The sequence below is a fragment of the Pimephales promelas genome, chromosome 1 (genome assembly GCF_988280905.1).
Source record: "Pimephales promelas chromosome 1, fPimPro1.hap1.1, whole genome shotgun sequence".
Lineage (NCBI taxonomy): Eukaryota > Metazoa > Chordata > Actinopteri > Cypriniformes > Leuciscidae > Pimephales > Pimephales promelas.
The window spans coordinates 23,214,900-23,236,002 of NC_142769.1; the positions used below are offsets into that span (position 1 = coordinate 23,214,900).

The 21,103-nt window shown below is 37.7% G+C and overlaps 2 protein-coding genes across 6 annotated transcripts; one reads left to right on the forward strand and one right to left on the reverse strand.

Annotated features, from left to right (window-relative positions):
- Positions 1 to 6,807: 6,807 nt before the first annotated feature.
- traf6 (TNF receptor-associated factor 6) lies at positions 6,808 to 16,043 on the forward strand. Of its 2 annotated transcripts, none has more exons than XM_039658164.2 (7): positions 6,808 to 6,923; positions 7,612 to 7,910; positions 8,737 to 8,887; positions 11,062 to 11,220; positions 11,841 to 11,912; positions 12,037 to 12,114; positions 12,453 to 16,043. In XM_039658164.2, exons 2-7 carry the CDS (start codon positions 7,612 to 7,614, stop codon positions 13,320 to 13,322), a joined length of 1,629 nt encoding a protein of 542 aa, XP_039514098.2. In that variant the 5' UTR covers positions 6,808 to 6,923; the 3' UTR covers positions 13,323 to 16,043. The 2 variants fall into 2 exon arrangements, with proteins under 2 accessions (XP_039514098.2, XP_088985477.1); XM_089129351.1 differs by lacking the exon at positions 6,808 to 6,923 and adding an exon at positions 7,309 to 7,460.
- LOC120469257 (proline-rich protein 5-like) lies at positions 15,748 to 21,015 on the reverse strand. 4 transcript variants are annotated; one of them, XM_039658133.2, is made up of 9 exons: positions 20,820 to 21,015; positions 19,786 to 19,852; positions 19,429 to 19,509; positions 19,306 to 19,354; positions 19,129 to 19,186; positions 18,948 to 19,048; positions 18,039 to 18,179; positions 17,863 to 17,962; positions 15,748 to 16,355 (listed from the first exon to the last, which is right to left on the reverse strand). In XM_039658133.2, exons 1-9 carry the CDS (start codon positions 20,830 to 20,832, stop codon positions 16,108 to 16,110), a joined length of 858 nt encoding a protein of 285 aa, XP_039514067.2. In that variant the 5' UTR covers positions 20,833 to 21,015; the 3' UTR covers positions 15,748 to 16,107. The 4 variants fall into 4 exon arrangements, with proteins under 4 accessions (XP_039514067.2, XP_039514076.2, XP_039514086.2 ...); XM_039658142.2 differs by lacking the exon at positions 19,786 to 19,852; XM_039658152.2 differs by lacking the exon at positions 19,786 to 19,852 and having other exon boundaries at positions 19,306 to 19,376.
- Between the last annotated feature and the right edge of the window lie 88 nt (positions 21,016 to 21,103).

The following is a 21,103-nucleotide window of genomic DNA, read 5'->3' on the forward strand; positions in this document are numbered from 1 at the left end:
CCAGTTGACTTTTGGTGATTGACGTTGACAACACGCACAGTTCCAAGTTAAGCCTTCAGGGACCTGTGGACATTTCACTGTCCTGAAGGGCTCTTTTCACCAAAAAGGCCAAACGCTTGAAAGACATCAGGCGTTCTCCTCACTGACAATCTTGTTTCTATAGAGGAAGAGAAAACTCAGGTCTCAGGGGAGACACAAAAGCTTCTTCGCAAGTCTGTGTGAGGAAACAGAATTCCTCAGGGCAGTCTGTCACTCCAGGTGCTTTCTGCCATTCTGTGTGGTGGCACTGGACTGTTTGCCCTACTACGTACCAAGAAGAATGTGGAGAGGTAAAGTATTGCCTTACCTCCAAAGACATTATGGACCTTTGAGTTTTCTATGTTTTTTTTTTTTGTTTTTTTTCTGCCGAGACATCTCACTGACTTGCATATACCACAGTTGACTGATAGCTGAATGGCTGGATTAGTTTTGTAAAGTTTTTGCTGCTGCTAAATCTAACATAATCTGGTTCAAAATGTTTTGCACTCAGTGACTCCCTGCTCTCGGGAAATGGGCTTTCTTTCACAGGGAGCGCCTTCACATGGTATTTTTGGACAGCGCAGAACATATTTATTTTCCTGCTGGAACTGAACAGTGCATTGTGAGCCATAGGTTTCTAGAGCACCGTGAGCTGTGGAGAAGGACGCCAGCTCTCTCTCAATAGTGTCCATTTACACACCTCACTTAAAGCTGCTGTGCCCCTCATTTACTCTGTTAATTGTCTCTGTTTAGTGCATCACACACAGATAATGTTTTGCCATTAACTCATTGAAATATATTCCATACAAAAAAGTGCATATGCTTAGCTTGTTCAATTGCATCCAAAAGGCCTGAATAAATACTGATGATTGTGTAAGTATTTGTTATTTACAGGAACAAAAAAAGTAAATGCTATCAATAAAATCCACATTTAATAATTATTAATCGAAATAAAACAAAAAGGAATCGTTTAAAAGTAAAATTCAATTGTTTCCCATAAGAATTTCCCCTATCATAAATAATGGAAACAGAATAACTGAAATTAAACTGGATCCATGTCTTGCATACCCACTACTCACCATACCTTTTAAAGGACATATTTTCACAAACGTGTCCCATAAGGAATTTGGAGCAGACGCTGTTCCTAAGCATGTGTTTGCTTAAGTGTGTTAACGTTTAAGGGGAGACGTAGAACAGTATTTCCTTATCCACAGGAACAGACCTGACATTATCCTTGTTCAACAGCTGATTAAAGTCTCTAGCTCTGATCATTGCGGTTAGCGTGTTTCACATATGTTTGAACATATCTCACAAGCTACTGTCTGTTTATTAAATCAAATGGTGCATGCGAAGTAGAAAACAAAGTGCATTTGAAGTTTACCACTTCTAATGCTTGCTCATAATACAGTGGACACTTGTTTTTGACTGTAAAGCTGTTGACAACATGAATCACCAAATGCCTCTGCACAATGTCTGCCTTTGGAATCAGGAAAAAAGGAAACATTTTAAAAAATGCAAACGCCTTTTAAGGTTAAAAACCAGTGTTGGATTTAGTTCGCCGTTGCTGCTAAAGTGATATTTGTTTTGATTATAACTTGAGGACATTCCTTGCGTTTTAGTGCGCCTGTTCCTTCAAATAAAAATGGGTTATAAAGGAAAAGAGACAGACGAGAAATTTTGTGGGTATTCACATTCATCTCTTTTACATGATTATATGATTACCCCCTTTTTCATGATATGATGATTGAGAGCTGTGAATCACAATCAAAAGTGACATAAATTCACATAAATGGTTCACCATGAGAAGACTTTTTTAATTCAACTGATTAGAAGTAAAAATAAATCTGTTTGGTTATTGTTGATAAGTCGTACTGTGGAAGAACAAATACAAAGAAAAAAGAACACGTACGCAATAAATTGAAAAGCACAATGGACAGACACAGGAAGATGTCTAAGTCAATGAACATCCCTTGAAGTAAAGGTAAATCAATAACTGATTAAAAAAAGAAGGAATGTGACAGGTGTAAATCTAAAGCCAATATGACTGTGCAAGGAGACCATAGGTAGTCATAACATAGACATAGAGAATTAAAGGGTTAGTTCACCCAAAAATGAAAATTAAGTCATTAATTACTCACCCCCATGCTGTACCAACCCCGTAAGACCTTCTTTCGTCTTCGGAACACAAATGAAGATATTTTTGATTAAATTTGAGAGCTGTATAACTACCACATTGGCTCCTAAGGGACTGCCTCTTGACGGCCCAGAAAGTCAATGAAGAAAATGTTTAAATATCCCAAGTGACTACCGTGGCTCAACTATATGTTTATCAAGCGACGCGAATACTTTTTGTGCGAAAAAACAAACAAAAATAACGAGTTTATTCGACTATTTCTTTTCTTCCTTGTAGGCCAGAACGAGACTTCCTTATAGATTTCCACGACGCATGCGCGAGAATTGCGATCTGAAGTAGTGTAAGCTGGTGTAAGCAGATCGCAATTCTCGCGCATGCGTCGTGGAAATCTAAGGAATTCTCGTTCTGGCCTACAAGGAAGAAAAGAAATAGTCGAATAAACTCGTTATTTTTGTTTGTTTTTTCGCACAAAAAGTATTCGTGTCGCTTGATAAACATATAGTTGAGCCACGGTAGTCACTTGGGATATTTAAACATTTTCTTCATTGACTTTCTGGGCCGTCAAGAGGCAGTCCCTTAGGAGCCAATGTGGTAGTTATACAGCTCTCAAATTTAATCAAAAATATCTTCATTTGTGTTCCGAAGACGAACGAAGGTCTTACGGGGTTGGTACAGCATGGGGGTGAGTAATTAATTACTTAATTTTCATTTTTGGGTGAACTAACCCTTTAAGTGCCAGTCAGTTGCTGAAAACACCATCAAGATTATATAAATACATGCATCTTAGTTACCTACTACAAAGGTACTTAGTCATGGTTATCCAATGAGGAGGACAGAGAACTTTTATAATGGCATCTATTGTTCTATATCACTCAATCAGCAGAGCAACTTCACTTCTGGTTTGACTAAATAAAGAACATATGTATAGGTGCGTTACTGATCCCTCTCCAACAGAGATTCTTTTGTCAAAACATGTGAGAGGCTAAAGTGATGAAGTCCACCAAAATGTATAGCATTTGAACACACAATCATTATTCTCTCTGTAAGCCCAGGTTAAAAGTCTAAGATCTGAACGTTTTAATGGCTGCTTGTTGCTTGTTTGAAGCTTATTGAATGTGTGGTGTTTAGCTGTAGGTCTATGTATATTAAAAAAAAAAAAAAAAAAAAAATAAATAAATAAATAAATAAATAAATAAATAAATAAGGCAGGCTACACAATAGTATTTTTAGATTTAGGGTAACATTGTGAGTTAGAAATGCTCTGTGTCAAGTATATTTATATAGCGCTATATATTATGTATACTTCTGGGCTTGAAACTTTCTTTTTCGTTAGTTTAGCCAGTTTAAATAAGTAGAGCAGTTTTTAAGGCCTCTCTGTCAGCAATCAAACTCTCTTTCCATGACACCTGAAATACCTCTAGCGCTCCCTTTGCGCTCCATAGTGTGTCAACTGCTACGCAAACTAATGTAATTATGTACAGTAACTGAACTTTACAAAACAGTAAAGCTATTTACAGGCATCGTTCATGGTTAGTTCATGTTAAATAACTAATGTTACCTACCCGGGCTATTAATGTGAATTGATGCATTAGTAGATGTGTGAGTTAACGTTAACAAATATGAACTAATGCTGAACAGAGATGTTGTTCATGGTTAGTTCGTGTAAACTAATGCGTTAACTAATGGAACCTTATTGTAAAGTATTACCAAAAATTCTTATTGTCCTCACACTTTTAAAATGGTAGTACTGTATGTAACAAGCTTTTCATTTCAGATAAATGCTGTCCTTTACCAAGAAGCCTGAAAAACTTGCATATGGTCTTTCAAGATTTGGTCTTGTCTCGGTCATGTTTTCATTTTCTTCATGTCTTGTTCCATGTCTGTCATGTGATTCCCTGTTTGTCATGTGATCTTGCCATGTGTCTTGTCATTGGATAATCATATGTGCATTGTTCACAGGTGTGTCTTGTCTTTAGTCTTGTGTATTTAAGCCCTCATGTTTGCCATGTGTCTTGATTTCTGTGATCCACTGTTGCAAAGTCCATGTCAATGGTTTTGTTTCATGCCACGTTGATCCTGTTAATTTTGAATAAACTGCACTTGGGTTCTCTCGCAACTTGCCTCCAGTGCATCATTAATTACTGACAATAAAAAGTTTCTTGAGTAGCAAATAAGCATATAAGAATGATTTCTGAAGGAGCATGTGACATTAAAGACTGGAGTAATGATGCAAAACAAGTCAGCTTTGTATCACAGGAATAAATGACATTTTAAAATATATTAAAATATAACATTTTTAAAAAATTTATCTTAAACTTTTCACACACATACATATGCGTCTAAAGTCTGCTGAGTAAACCAACATTTCTACAAGCCAATGGTGATTCCATTGGTAATGAAGTTGACAAAATATCACCAAATGTCAAAAGTGCCCATGCTGAAGAAACACCCTGGCATGAAATGTAGTTGACCCTGCCAGTGAGGTAGGACTCAAGTCAGAGATGTGCAGTTTTGACGACCTGAGGATTTGGTGGTTCACTGTGTCAAATGGTCTATGGCTTTCTAGCTATAAAAAATATATGAAAAAATATTTGTTCATATATGTATATATATATATGAAGAGTTCAGATGCAAAAGCCTCTAAATGCCATTTGAAATTTTCTTCTTTAATGATGATTTTTATCAAGCTTGTATATTTAAGTTCAGTAATTTCACTTAAATAACAATTAATAGGTAATTATCATTGCCATTTAAGTGAAATTACTGAACTTAAATATACAAGTTTGATAAAAATCATCATTAAAGAAGAAAATTTCAAATGGCATTTAGAGGCTTTTGCATCTGAACTCTTCATATATTGTTGTTTTTTTAAGTGTGTTATATGTATGTGTGTGTGTGTTATTTGATTGCTCTGGCATTTTAAGTCAAGTCAAGTCAAGTCACATTTATTTATATAGCGCTTTTCACAATACAGATTGTATCAAAGCAGCTTCACAGTGATAACATGAAAGTAGCACAACACAGATCAACAACATTGCTAAACACTAAATAACCCCAACTGAGCAAGCTCAAAGCAAGCCAAAAGCAAGGCGACAGTGGCAAGGAACCAAACTCCATCAGATTGGATGGAGAAAAAACCTTGGGAGAACCCAGGCTCAGTCGGGGGCCAGTTCTCCTCTGGCTTACATTTTAGTATGACCATATAAAATGACACAATTTAGATTGACACTATTCCAGATATTCCAGAGCCACACAAGTCTTCCCAATTCCAAGACTGGTATTCAGTAATAAACGAATGCCATTCCTGACCAAGACCTAGACCTCACAACTGATGTCAGCACAGTTTATTTTATTTATTTATTTTTTTGTCTTTTTTTCTGAGGACTGAGCATTACTTGTAAGTAAATTTTTGCCAGTCTGTTTGTAGCCTGATCACAGCCCACATAGTATGTTAAAGTTTGGGTAGGTGGGGGTCACACTGAGCTTCTATGTCACTTATGAAAAGCACATTTTATAAACAGCCCGGTCAACAACCTGCATATAACAAGGCTCCTTATTGACCGACCTCAGGATGCAGAGCACGCCTTCTTACTCAAACAGAAATCTGTGCAAATGTTTACACAGACCTTTTCTTTTAACAGACTTCCAGTTTTGTTTTGAGCGTAAGTGCAATTTGGGAAAACCGCAAACATGATTTTGATCACTGATGTGCCACAATGTCCAGTAAATGCATATAGAAAACAAGAATATAAGCACATGTGAATGTGACCATGTAGCAACTCGTGCCTTGTTTACTGCTTCCTATTTTTTTGTCACTCAGTCTTTCAGAATTTTGAATAGCTTAATAGTTTATTTGTTTCCGTCTTGATTTATTAGTTTTTATATTTATTTATTTATTATTATTATATTTATATTTCAGCTCACCTATTTAATACTTAGACTATTGTGTTCTGTCAAATTTAGACTATTAACCAAACAAGCCACTAACAAATGGTTTATCAAAACATAATTTTTATGTGATGGACATTTTAAACACATTATTGTAAGTGTCCTCTCTTTTTTTTTACCTCAGTGTTTTATCTACAATACTGATTGTCAATGAGTATAGGCCTATTTGACTGTAGACTTGTCCCAATTGGGTTTGACATTTGAATTGATTTTAATTCAAATATAAGCTAGCCTATTCAAATGTGAGGTTAACCTGATTAAGAAAATGCTATGTGGTTGGTCAGTCAACTTACCTTTTTCAGTTAAGGTATCGTGTGCAGCCAAGCCAACTCTTGGATAGCAGCATCATGGTGAGTTAGCATTTATAGCCTACACACAAATAATGTTATCTCTCAGAAAATGTATTTAGTTATTTATTATTATTATTATTATTGTGTGTGTGTGTGTGTGTGTGTGTGTATTTAGAATTTACCAAAATATCAGAGTGATGTAATGATCTCAAGCAAGTTCTTTACTGACACTGCTGTCACCTTGGTGAATAAGTTCTCTGGTTTAGAATCAGAGGTAACCGCGCCATCTCGTGGATTTCAGTTTAGTAACTGCAGTAAAATCCCTTCACAAAACTCGCTTTCTGCCGATCGAGAGGCCAACAGACGTCGACATCGCGGTGATTCTCGCGAGGATACGGTTGGGAGCACAGGTCTGGGATCAGAGCAGAGTCACGAGGGGAGGTTTGCCCCTGTGACGTTGCGCTAATGCGTTGAATGTTTGGAGTCAATTATACAGGAAGCTGTAGTAGACAGCGAGGCCGGACCGAGCCAGGGTATGTAAATTAAAACTATTACGGAGGATTGTCATCTGCAATCGAATCGTATGCTATACCAAGAAGTGTGTAGTATTATAACAACAATAATGTCAGGTTAGAATGTGTGTTTAACAGGCGACGGCAGGAAAGTTGCTGATACGTTAACGGTTCGGTTGTGTCGATTGTGTTACCTATGTTCGCCTTTTTACTCCTATTGATTTTGAATTTAATTTGATATTTAGATAGAAGATAAGTTTAACCTTTTACAGATGTACATTTTACTTTTGCAATGTGCAATGTGGGTGTTTTGGACTATAAAAAAGTACCTTTCCACTTGCTGATAGAGAAAAGTTTCTCCAACAAATCAGCCCCGCCCTGCATGCTCGTGAGGAAACAGTAGTTTAAAGATGAATACATCAAAGGCCTGTAGTTTCTCATCCCATGCCTTCCCTCTTTGCATTAGTTTAGCGGAAATGCACTTAATATCTGTTCTGTGACCACTTCATCTGTGCAATTAAGACTTCGAAAGCATGTCGATGTTTTGAAAACCTAGAGGTCGGTCAATTTCTGTGCTATTCAGATCATATGAAAAGCACCATACATTTTGGTGGCCAGATTTGTGTTTTGCTGTTATATGTGTGTTGTATGGATGATTATCTATTATTTTCGCACATCAACATATAACACTGTCTTGATGTGATTACAGATGGCTTGCAACGACATGGATAAGTCCAGCCTCGATGATGGCTGTTGTGAGGGTGAATACTCCAGTTGTGCATTAGCCTTGGAGAAAGAAAGAGATTCGTATCTGAGCCCGACAGAGAACCCCTCCACCATCAGTGTCTCTTCTAGTATCCCCCCAGACCAGCAAGGCTATGATGTAGAGTTTGACCCTCCACTAGAGAGCAAGTATGAGTGTCCTATCTGTCTAATGGGTCTCCGCTCGGCAGTACAGACACCATGTGGACATCGATTCTGTGACTTGTGCATCAGGAAGTCCATCAGGTTAGTATATTTGTAACTTTCAAAATTGACCCTGTGAAGCGTATCATATTTGATATGCAAATTACTACGTAATCTAAATTATCAACGTGACCAAAACTTTGCTGCAAAACCTGTTGCACACATATTGTGTCTGATTGAATGATAGGAATATTTCAAGATGAACACCTACTTGACTGAAGACTTTAAAGGTATAATTTGCCAAAAAATGAAAATTCTTTCACTAATTACTCACCCTCATATCGTTCCAAACCCATAAGACTTTTGTTCATCCTTGAAACACAAATGAAGATCTTTTTGATGAAATCGGAGAGCTTTCTGTCCCTCCATAGATAGCTACGCAACTACCACTTCAATGCTTTGAAAAAGTTCATAAAGATTGTTAAACTAATGCATATGAATTGAGTGGATTAGTCCAAATTTTCTGAAGAGATACGATCACTTTATATGATGAACAGATTGCTTTTATTCACATATACATTGATCAGTGAACATACGTACTTATGTGTTTGGTACGGCATGAGGGTGAGTGATTGACAGAATTTTAATTTCTGGGTGAAATGTCCCTTGGTATTGTATTCTGTATACCAATGTATTTTTGCTCAGTTTGAGCCTCTAAGCCTAATTGAGGTGTTTTTTCCTCCACAAATTTGAGCTTCATATACTAAATGGGCCATACATGATACTCAACAAAAAACAAATACGCAAACCCTTTATTTGTCTAAACTTCTCCATTTATTTAAAACAGATTTTTCTGACCATTATCTCATATGCCAGGCTTTACAGTATTAAAAATGTTAAATATAACACTCTTTCTTCTGCCTTGCAGAGACACAGGGCAAAAATGTCCAGTTGACAATGAGGTGCTGCTCGAGGAACAGCTCTTTGCTGATAACTTTGCCAAACGAGAGATCCTCTCGCTCACCATCAGATGTCCTAATGTAGGATGCAGTGATAAAATGGAGTTGCGCCAACTGGAGGTAAATTTGTGGTTCCCAGACCACGTCTCAATGACATGATTGTGAACTTGCATGTGGTTTAATATTTTCGAGTCAATTGATTTCACCTACCAATCAAATGAGAGGATCACAGCTCTAACACGTTACAAGCCTAGCAGAAGCAGAGCAGGGTGGGTCCAAGCGACACAGTGTGATTGAGATCCATAGCGTCGTCGGTGAAAGCATGGAGCGCTTCATAGTTCATAAATTCCGGGGATGATTTTTTACCCACGGGTGTAATTTCCTATGCGGACGTGTCCCTCCCCCCCACACTTTCAAATTCGTTTGTTTGTGACTTTTAACCACACGCAGTCATCGCCACGGCACGGAGGAGCAGGACCGAGCCTGTGTGAAATAGCTCACTGAAAGCTCTAATAATTGCGACCATCGACTATAAAAAAAGATTGCGACACAGTTAGTGATGAAACGCCAGAAATAGCTTGACTAATGTCATCATGGATGAAAAGAAAGAAAGGAGATGTGAGTTGGTTGATCCAGGAAATTAGCTAAATATTAAATGTAGAACATTCTGTGTAGCTTACTAAAAAAACATTCTGTGTAAGTTAGGCCTAACGAGTCAAACCGCAATTCAAACCACAATATTTTCTGTCAGCAATGTATGACTAATGCTGTCAACGCATACGATTCATTTTTGTCCAGCTTTAATGTTTTAAAGTATTTAAAGGCAATCCATCAGTTCTTTCTGTCTGTCATCATTTAGCTAGGATTATGATCACGCTCTTATTCACGCAAATGCTTAAAGTTTTACCATTCCTTCGTGACAAGGCGCGCGCCAGTATCTCCCACGCATGAACGAACAATAACACGCACATGTATGCCAGAATGTCCATTTTGTTGAGTATCCTCACAAGAACAGTCTTAAATAAATTAAATAAAATCTTAAATGGAAGTAAGTAGTAGTGAGAGAATGAGATGCGTGAGATCAGGACATGTAGGAGCCATTCTGTCTGAGTAAAGTTAAACCAAAGAACAGAGAAAATTACTAACTGCACTTGACTAAAGAACGCTTGTAGCTTTGATAAGGATTAATATTTCTTTTATAATTTATGCAGTGTGTACTGTTAAATAACCTTATTCAAATTATGTTTGGTGCAGATAAATTATAAGACCTTTATTATGGGTTTAATGAGGATTGTCTTAAGTTGATTGTCTATATTTTTTTAAGCCTAACGTTAAATATTTTTGGGAAAATCGTTTTCATCGAGATATCAGTAGCTATAATATTAGTGATACTGGCTTTCATTCATAAAAAAAGATGCCATTAAGATACAGCTGTAATACTGTACTTATATACATGCTGTAAAACACTTAATTTTCACCACAGTGGGTCTTAAAATAATTCCTGAAAATTGATCATATAAATACAGAATTGAATAGTAAGTGATATAAAATAGTACATACATTCTAAAAAGTGGTCCTGAAACTGTGGTATTCAGTATTGCAGGAATACCCTATTTGGTCTTATTAAATGCTGCATTTTAAATATTTGCACTTGCAACTAAAAATGAATTGGTCACACCACAGGACCATTTAAAATTACCTAGTAAAGTCAAACAGAATGATTGCAACAGACTACTCCAACTTGGGACAGGCTCTTATTAAATACCATTTAAAATACACAGGACATTAGAATACATTCTTACTTGAATGTTGCTGTTAAATGCACTGGCAAGGAGATACACACACTACACTGTGTATAGCTCACTCAGGGGAGGAAGTAAGTCGGTCATGGGCGGGGCCTGTTCCAATGTGACATTGCATTGGAGCACATTCATGAAAGGCTCATTTTGAGTTACTATTTCAGATTTAAGGGGAAAATAACACTGGATGAATGGATTTTTTTTATACCACAATAGGGTGGTTGTGTAAACACACTGAAGACATAATTATGTTAAAAAGTAATTTAAGTAAATTTTGCATAAAAGGTCCCCTTTAACTTCTTTCTTAATAATAATAATAATAATTTAAAAATCTGTCCCCAGGTTCTTAAAAATGGTTGGAAAAAACTTTCTGACCTAAAAGCTTGTTATTATTTATTAAAACAGTTCATGGATAGTTATGCATTGACGACTCGAGAAAGACCGTTCATAAATGTCATGTCTTGTTTGTAAATTGTTACATTCTCTCTCCCTCAGAGACACTTGTCTCAGTGCAAGTTTAGCACAGCACCCTGCCCTCAGTGCCTGGAGTCTGTTCGTAAGAGCCATCTGGATGAACACAAGAGCCAGCAGTGCTTACAGCGGCTCATGACCTGCCCTGACTGCGCAGGGAGTTTTGTGTATGCTAACAAACAGGTGAAAACCCTTAATTCCTCTTCACATACTAGATATATTTAGAATGGCATAAACATTTTTTGAAAGTAAATCTATAATCAGGGGTTATACATTTATTTTATTTTTTTGTAATTTTTTTCTAACGTCATTGTTCTGTTAGTATTATTTATTTAAAGGAAAAGTTCGGTATTTTACACTTTGATATTTTAGAACGGTCAAGATTAAAATTTGGACACCAAGGTTTTATCGTAGTTTTTGTCCAACTCCATTGACTTGGAAAGCATCTTTTGCAGTGATTTTTGAGTGAGTTCTGCAACCACATAAACCGAAAATTCTCGGGACAGCAGCATTTGTCCAAATTTTAATCTTAACCGTTCTATTTCATCAGAAACAATCTTAAAACAGGGCTTTAGGTGTAAAATACCAAACTTGTCCTATAATACTTTAAATTAGCTTTTATTTTTATATTTTTTCATATTTTATATTTTTCAGGTTTTTTTCAGGTTTTTGACATTTTAATAGTTTTAATCAATAGCTGTAATCAATTGTTATGCAAGTTTTAGTTTTGTTTTTGTTTTTTTAGTTAACAATAACAAAAATGTGACATTAGAGTCTAAAACTTTTTGTTTCCTTTTGTGTAGATTCATGAACAGATTTGTCCTTTCGCAAATACGGTGTGTGAATATTGTGAAATGGAGCTTATTCGGGATCAGGTGTGTCAGAGGATTTGTCACTAATATGCATTTTACCTGAGGCACAACAGTAATTGACTGTGATACCTAAAATGATACATTATGGAACAATAAAGCTGAATGAATCTGTTCTTATTGTTTTCAGTTGGCATTGCACTGTGACACAGACTGTCTGAAAGCACCTGTAGCCTGTACTTTCAGCACTTTTGGTTGTCGTGAAAAGGTGGGCCATTAGATTCCTGTTGTATAACACATTTCTATTTCAAATAGATACTGAGCTATTTATCAAAGATGCCTGAAAAAATAGTAAGCAGCACAACTGTGTACAGCATTGATCATAATATTATAATTCTTTATGAAGAGTAATGTCTGCTGAAAAGTCAGCATTGCTTTTAAAATATATCAAAATGGAAATCGGTTATTTTAGATTGTAATAATATGTCATGTTCATTTTTTGTACCGTATTTTTGTTCAAATTATTGCAGCCTTGTCGGGCATGACGAGATTTCTTCCGACGTCTAACTTTAAAAACCTTTGTAATTCTTTGGAAATGTGTTGCAGATGCCGAGAAATGAACTTGCCCAGCACATGCAGGAATTTACACAGATGCACATGCGCTACATGGCTGAGTTTCTGCGTAGCCAAACTCTCAATGGCTGCCTAACGCCGTCGGTTGCCGCCCAGTCTTCGTCAGACGAACGTGGTGCCTCTTCACGGGCGGCAGATTCTTGCCAGTGTAAACAGGAGCTGATAAACCTACGGGAGACAGTCTTGGAGCTGGAGGGTCGGCTGGTGCGTCAAGACCAACAGATTCGGGAGCTGTGCATCCACAATGAAACACAGAAAAACCAGGTCACCGAACTACGCCGAAAGCTGAGCTCCCTGGAAGAGGCCACCCGCGAGCTGGAAGCCCAGCAGTACCAAGGCGTCTACGTGTGGCGCTTGGAGAACTTCTCACTCCACCTGCGCAACCAAGAGGCTGGTCAGCCCATAGTTCTCCACAGCCCACCTTTTTACACGGGTCGGCCGGGGTACAAACTCTGTCTCCGACTGCATCTGCAAACCCCCAGCGCCCCTCGCTGTTCCAACTACATCTCGCTTTTCGTGCACACTATGCAGGGTGAGTTTGACAGCCAGCTCTCCTGGCCTTTCCAGGGTACGATCCGACTGGCAGTGTTGGACCAGGTCGAGGGGCAGCACCATGTGGAAGTGATGGAGACCAAGCCAGACCTACAGGCGTTCCAGAGGCCCACTGTCCAACGCAACCCCAAGGGTTTCGGCTATGTTACTTTCCTTCACCTGCAGGCGTTGCGGCAGCGTGGGTTTGTGAAAGAGGACGTGCTGTTGGTGCGCTGCGAGGTCACACCACGATTCGATGCAAGCCTCAGGAGGGAGGGGGTCCAACCCCGGGGCCCAGAACCTTCACTTTGAGTTCCTACATCGCTCCTGCATTCTCAAGTTCTCATTGACACTCTGCTGAAAATACCAACTAAACCTATTTTTATTTTTTTTTTACTTTCATTACTTTGACTAAGTAATGATGATTGCATAACTCGCAATGCCTGTCTGTTATGAAAAATGTTTTATATTCAAATGTTTTGCAAAACATTTTAGTGCAGTGCAATCAATCGACAAACATCTGTTTGCAATTCCACTGAATGTCCTGTCAACCAAGCTAAAGGGTGTAAAACAGTATGTAATGGTGCTGCTTATGCTAAGTGTTAGCTTCTACAAATCAATTTCACAAAACTACATTCAACTGCTCAATTTTGCTGCCTTACCCACCAAGGGTAAGTGCTGTGATTTTAAATAAAATGTTTTTGCTCTTTCTTTTTCCATGAAATACATAATTTTCATTGATTTGACATGATCTGACGATTCAAAGCATCAATAGTACAGAGCAGCACTGTTTACTGTCGCTCTACTGGATATGGTACATCAACTTCAAAATGTGCATATACTTAAAGGAGTAGTTCACTTTAAAGTCCCTCTAAAGGCAATTCTAAATAAAAATGTAAACACATTATAAATGTTAGAACTGTATTGCTAAAACATATTACTAAGTTTGTGAACTGAAGTATTTAATTGTGGAGTTACACCGTTAAACAGTTTTTCACCATTGCTGTGTTCTGGATTTTTTGGGGCGGGGCTAAAGCAGGGCTTGATGATGCACTGGAGCCCCTGAGCTCGTGGACACGCCCCTAACAATATATCTAGAGCACATTCACATCAGTTTGCTGCTCAAACGGGAGTTACTGTCAGTACTATTAGTTACTACAGCATACAGTTTGCTAACTAGCTATGCCTTCGTCACAGAAATGCGTACTACCTGAATGCGATCGATCACATACAAAACAAATCGTGTCCTTATCTAAATTTCCGAAAAACGATCACGTCAAAAAAAGTTGGATTAATTTTGTGAAGAGTAGGGTTGGATATCGAGTGTCGATTGGAACCGAGACTAACTTTTCGTTTTTCTCGGAATCGTTCAAAAGTTAAAATTTCGATTCCTAGTTTCGATATTCACAGTCCGCTGAGCGGAAGAAGAAACCGTTGAACAACACCAACGAAGAAGCGTCTACCGGAAGTGTTGGCATGCGAGTCGAACATGAGTACCTTACGTCGGCGATCCAAAGTGTGGCTTCACTTTTCTAAAAATAACGAAATCTTGGCGAAATGCAAAATTTGTGACAAAAGGAGTATTTTTACAGAAGGAGTATTTCCTTCAGAAAGGATTATTTCCTTCAGAAAGGCCGTTGGTTAGCAAGGTTAGCTAAACTTTTTTGACCCTGCCTCTTAAAAGAATCGGAATCGTTAGGAACTGGAATCATTCAAATTCAAACGATACCCAACCCTAGTGAAGAGCCACCTTGACTGAGAGCAGAAGATCACCACCAACACCTGCCTCTGGGCTAACTGGGATTCACTGATAATCCGTTGTAGTGAATGGGGCCGAACTGACTATCTCCCGCCTCTGCCTTCATCTCCCCGTCCTGAAAGCAGTATCGCCTAATATCACCGTCAGCAGCTCTCCCGCAAGTGGGCGTGGTTTCAGTGCAGCCAGTGGACACACCCCCAGTGATTGAGAGCAGAGAATACTGCATATTTTTTTCAAGATTTTGATAGGTTATTTTATGTACTCACTGTTTTTTTAATCATTCAGATTTGGCTGGGTGGCTAATAACACATTTTTCTGTGGTCTGACAACTTCAGAACACACTTAATTTTGACTTTATAGGGACTTTAAAATGAAAATGAACCCATGATTTACTCACCCTTAGCCATCCTAAGTGTATAAGACTTTCTTCTTTTAGATGAATACAGTCCACTGCCATTATAAAGCTCAGAAGCATCAGGGTGTTTATTAATATAATTCTGACTGTATTCGTCTGAAAGAAGAAAGTTATATACACCTAGAATGGCTTGAGGGTGAGCAAATCATGGGTTCATTTTCATTTTAAAGTGAACTACTCCTTAAAGTGCGATCACGTTAGTACGGAGTCCCCCTAGTCCCACTTTGTCAAAAAAATTAATTGTAACTATCTCATGGCCCCAAAATAGTAACTTGTGACCTTAATATAGTTAGAGATATAGATAGTGATAGTTATAATACATTTTTTTGACTAAGTGGGACAATGGGGGCTTCATACATTAGCAATCAAAACTTCAAATGGAAAAAAAAAAAAATCAAAAATGGTCTTGTCAATAGTGTAGCAATGGATTAAGCACAAGCTGATGGTCAAGGCCACGAATTCATGTGACAATTTGAACTGCCTGGGGAATTTTTCCGACCTTGTGCGAAAATTTCCAACTGCATGGATTTTGTATTGAAATAACTGGACAATTCGCTAAACAGTAAATGTGACCGCACCTTTAATCCAAAAATGTTAATCCAAATGGCACCATTTACCTTACTTAATTTGTGTCCAATATTGCTTACATGTGTGAATGTTCTGCTTGCTTCATTGAACATCATTGACAAAATAAGTAATCATTTTCTTTAATCAGATGGACTAATAATGTATGCAAGTATATCTTATAATTGTATTGACACTGGAAATCTGACAAAAAATCCTTTTTTCATAGTGTTATTTTTTTCATCAAAATATTCAGTGCTCAAATGTGCCTATAAATTATTGTCAATGTCCTGTTTTCTGTCTCTCCTGTGCATTTTTAGTCCTCACAGATGCTTTCATAATTGGCAGTTTTCAAGATGTCAATCTATGATCTCACAGCTGTCGTCCATCCCAGAATACATTCTGCTAGTAACGGTGAGCAGCTGAATGTCAGAATGAGCATTTGTCACGCTGTGGCGGCGTAGGTTTCCCACTCGCTCTAGGTACACCTCCCCTTCCTGTTCTAATACAGGGGACAGCAAAGAGCCTTCAGAGATGTAATGAGTTATCCTTATCTCAGGATGACTCGGGTGTGCTCTTGTGATGCTTTGTTCAGCTTCAGTGCAGCCTAGAGGAATGTGAGAAAATCACATATTTGTAGCCAAAGGTGAAGTCTGTTTGCTTTAAAGGGATAGTTCTCCCAGAATGAAAATGATCTCATGCTTTACTCATCTTCAAAAAAAAAAAAAATACCATGGGACACTCTTAAACACATAATGAAAGTGAATGTAAACCATGGACTTCAGAAGTCATTCGATAGTTTTGGGTGAGGATACGATTGAAAATCTTTACCAAAAAAAAAAAAAAAAGGATTATCAGAAATGTTGCCATAGCAACAATTGAAATAAAGTTTTATGTTAAAGTACTTAAATGGTTTAAAACTGAAATAAAAATAAAGCTAAATAGAATTAAAACACATAACATTACAAAAACAAATTCAGCTTGTAGTTGTAGTGTTTTTGTAGCCCAAATCCGGAAGTTACAGTAGCATCACATTATTGGTTCCGTTGACAAAAACCCAATAAGACTTGAAAAAAAAAAAAAAAAATGTTATATGTTCAACAAAAAGTTTGATAGTTACGCATTTCATTTCACAACTGAACACATTTTTGAAGTCTAAATACAATTAGCAGTAATAAAAAGCTAACCTTTGGCTATAAACGAACTACACCATGGTCGCTTGACTTCACACCAAGCTTTTGGCAACTCTTTGTTCTTTCAGCCTTTATAAAAAATAAAAATCTGAAAGTGCGAGTTGGAATAGTTTGCAATAGTGTGATTACTGGACTTTATGTTACAGTGGCTACTGTAACATAAAGTTATAGGTCTTTGGAGTCTGACTGACATTCAATAGAGCTCATAATAGTGAACTAATCTAATCATGAGAGTGTCAGCAACACTTCCTAATTATTTAAGATTTATTTTTAAAAACTGTCTTTATTAGTATTATTTTATGTTTAAGTTTTAAATAAACAGAGAACATGCGTCCATCCTGGCAAGAGTAGTGGTCACAATCTCAACCTATAGCTAATGTATTTGGGAGGATATATAAACTTCATAAACTGGTTTCCACAAAGAACCCATTTGAGGCACATGCTTCTGAAATGTTATGATCATGTTAAGAGTATAAAACCCCCACAATTGTTCACTTTTTAGACATGGTACTTTTGTGATTAGTAATTAATTGGTTATTATTTCTTAGTTCACAAGTAGTTCTCAATGAGGATATATTCTTTAGTAACAATCAAATACCTACCAAGGAACTACCTTTGTACTAAATTACCTATTACTTAATGCTTAGTTAATATTGCTTCCATATTAGTTAATAGTATTAAGTTCGGTGTTAATGCAGTACTACCTATTACTTCCTGCATAGCTACTTGTTAACTATGGACCATTATTTTAAAGTGTTACCAAAAAAAACATTGATAGCGATAGAAACAGTAGGCTAGTGCTAAAATGCTAACTCGCTTCTGTGTTTTGGTCAACAAAAATACAACATACCTGCAGCACTGTGAAATGTGAAAGCATTTTGAGATGGCAACAAATTAAATTTAACTAAAGTTGTTTTTTACTTGTGTGCCTGCAGTTCCATAGATAGGGTGTGACCACTAGCGCCACCAGACTTTCAAGCTGGCAATATTCCTTTGAAGGGCCTCTGGATTCCTGAATTCCCTAAATAAGAACAGACATGGAAAATAGAGATGTTATACAGATGGCTTTTCAGCATGGGTTTGCAGTTAACATTCACCTGTAGCACGAGGAGCATCTGTGTGATGGATGCTGGGATAAGCGATCGATTCTTGCACAGCAGGTCACCCAGAGAAAGCTTCATTAGGACCAGATCCCTAAAGCCGAGAAGAGTCATCTGTCTCACTGTCAACTCCTGTCCCTGCACACAAAGAGAAAGACACTGAATACTTCATGCAAAATCAAAATATACCAGAACTTAAACAGGAAGTTATCATTCTTCAAAGTAGATGTAATACTTCCCGATTCTTTGCTTCTGGTTGTGACAGGAATTGCTTTCTTTTTACATTTTAAATTCTTTAACAGTACAAAATTGGGGATCAGCAGCAGATCTTCAGGTGCAGAGAAGCTGATTTGGTGTCTGACTGTTTTACTTGCAGCATGAGTTTATCCTCGGATATCATTATCGCACTGGATGAACTGCAGCAAGTGAAAGGCTCTCTACCTGGTCTGTGAATGCCCACACAAGACACATATGCATAGCAGCAGCATAACCACCTTCCATGTTGTAAGTCAACATCCTTCTCCCAAATTACATCAGGCGTGGAATCTCCCCAGTCAATCACTTTGTCCCACAACATCAAGTAGTTGTCATCAGCCCACAAGATTGAGGACTGTAAAACACTTTCCATTTCTAGCTTCAAACTTCACAGATGCACAACTATGTATCGACATGTATAAAAAGGCCATTTTGGTCGTCTGCCTCTGTGATCTAACGGTGCTCATCATGTCAAAATAACTGATTGTCAATCAAAGATATAGTTACAACCTTGAAACTCAATTCATATTAGTCTGTTTGATATACCTCTGGCCTTGTGGGACACATTTGGTGTTTCAAATTCAGACCTCGCCTAAGTGTTGGAACCTATTTTCTAGACAGGGACATTTTCAAGCTCACAATCAGATTTACCTGCAGAGGATATAAAATAGCTTGTAAAGTTGGTAGAATCTCAGAGAAAAATCTGTCCCACACCTGGGCCAAAACAAAAAGCTGTCTCTCTCCAGACTCTCCTATAGGGGGGGAAAAAGGATCACGTTAAAGGTCTGTTTCATGATAAACACTCATCTATACAGATCCACTAGAGTCTCACCTTCATGCTTTTGTATCTCATCCAAAACAATTGATAGACCTTTGGTCAAAATCTGATTCTGTAATCAATCAAGCAAAGGCAATATCAGCAGGTTTTCCTTCTACCTGTAATCCATTTACTACTAAAAACAAACAAAACAAAAAAAAAACATCATGGCTGTGCTGTGGGAACTGACACCTGGAAATACTCTTTGATAAAGAAGCCCATATCCGCCCTTAGAAGCCACCTGCGTGGATGAAAGCAAACAACTGCTTAATGTAGTTATTACTCATTTTTAAATGTGATTTCAAGTGTTTATACCTGGTATTTTGACACAAGGAGTACAGCTCATTCGGCTGTAGTTCCTCTCCCTTGAACACCTTAATAACAGCAGCAGAGATACTAAAGAACAAACGGCATTATGTTTTTGAAAATTTAAATAAGCCAAAAGAAACACAATAACCTTTAAGGCCAAGTCACACTGCGCTGACAAAAGGCAACAGACACTCGGTTGTTAGTGTGTTATAATCCCTGCCGGAGTCTGTTTGAGCTTGTTTTCACTGAATCACGTGACGTGCCGTATTCTGGTGAAATTCGGGTAATCTCGGCATTGGTCTGCGTGTGCAGTGTGATTTTGGCCTTTAAGAATGAAAATGAATATGTAAAAAATGTCTATACTTATTTGTAATAGCAATGCTGGGACCCTGGTGGATGGTGTCAGTGGATGGAGCTGCTGATTGGAGGTCTGTTAAAGCAAAAGTGTGCAAAGAAGGAACTTTCTTTTTCATAGCTCAGCCATTTAACATACAGACTGCTATGTCAGTTCACACCAGGCCATTTCCAGGTTTTTAGAGCAGTGTGAAAGTAGACAGGTGGATCTGACACATCACTGTTCGAGAATCTACTTCCTGTGGTGCACCATCTTCCTGTTACTAACTGTCCTGTTCTGTTTACATCAGTTCACTCAATAACCTCAAATCAACTCGACACTTTGTATCTTGCTCATTTTAGGATCTGGCACACTGACAACAGTGGAGCATGATACAGCAAAATAACATTAGAAAATACAATACTATACGAATAAAATAAGCTAGAGTTGTGGTGCAGTGGACATGCTCAGGGCATGCGAGGATCAATACCCAGGCTTGAGTCTCTAGTTCATGTCCTGGTCATATTCTCCTTCTCTCACCCTCATTTTCCTGTTGACACTACAGTACCTGATTTCACCAAGTGGAACATGGATCAACATCTTTGTTGATCCTGGAACAACATACCAATCAGATTTGAGGGACAAGTTCACAGTTTTTGTCAAGTTTAGGCTTACAACCAGGGTTTGGTGCTACTACATCAGTGTTATTCACCTAGGCTATACAATTTCCCTCTGACTTTTTAGAGTTATTGGGTAACACTAAATTTTCTGACAAAATATGTGTACCCAGGAATGCGTATAACTCGCAAAAACTGGACGCATGAAATAAAGGCAACACACAGCGGATCTTTTGTCTCACATTAATAGTTATATTGTTTCCCATTTAACATTTTATTTCTTCCCTTTATTCTCAACAATTGTTACATCAAACTATATAAAGTATTTTTTTTAAAAAACAATAAGAAATCATTTATGGTAGGCCTATTAAAGAAGTCAAATATTTGGAACAGAAAACTTTGTTCCGCATATGGTAATAAATTAACAAAAGAAATATAATACATACCGAGGCTGTCCATTACAGTGCAGAAACGAGTATGACATTAGCAGAGTCTCTTTTGGCTTCACTACACAATCTAGAGTAGGTCTTCTTAAAAAAAAAACACTGGGTTCACAGAGAGTGCGAATATGTGCTCACTTAGTTCTGGTATACTGACTGAAAACAAGACTTTTCAAAATCCGTATTTTCTCTTGAGGCTGGCTCCAACTTCCCTTGCGCACAGGTGGTAAATTTGCCTAGTCAACTGGTTACTGATTCATTAGCCATGAGAACAGTATTGGTCATTCTTG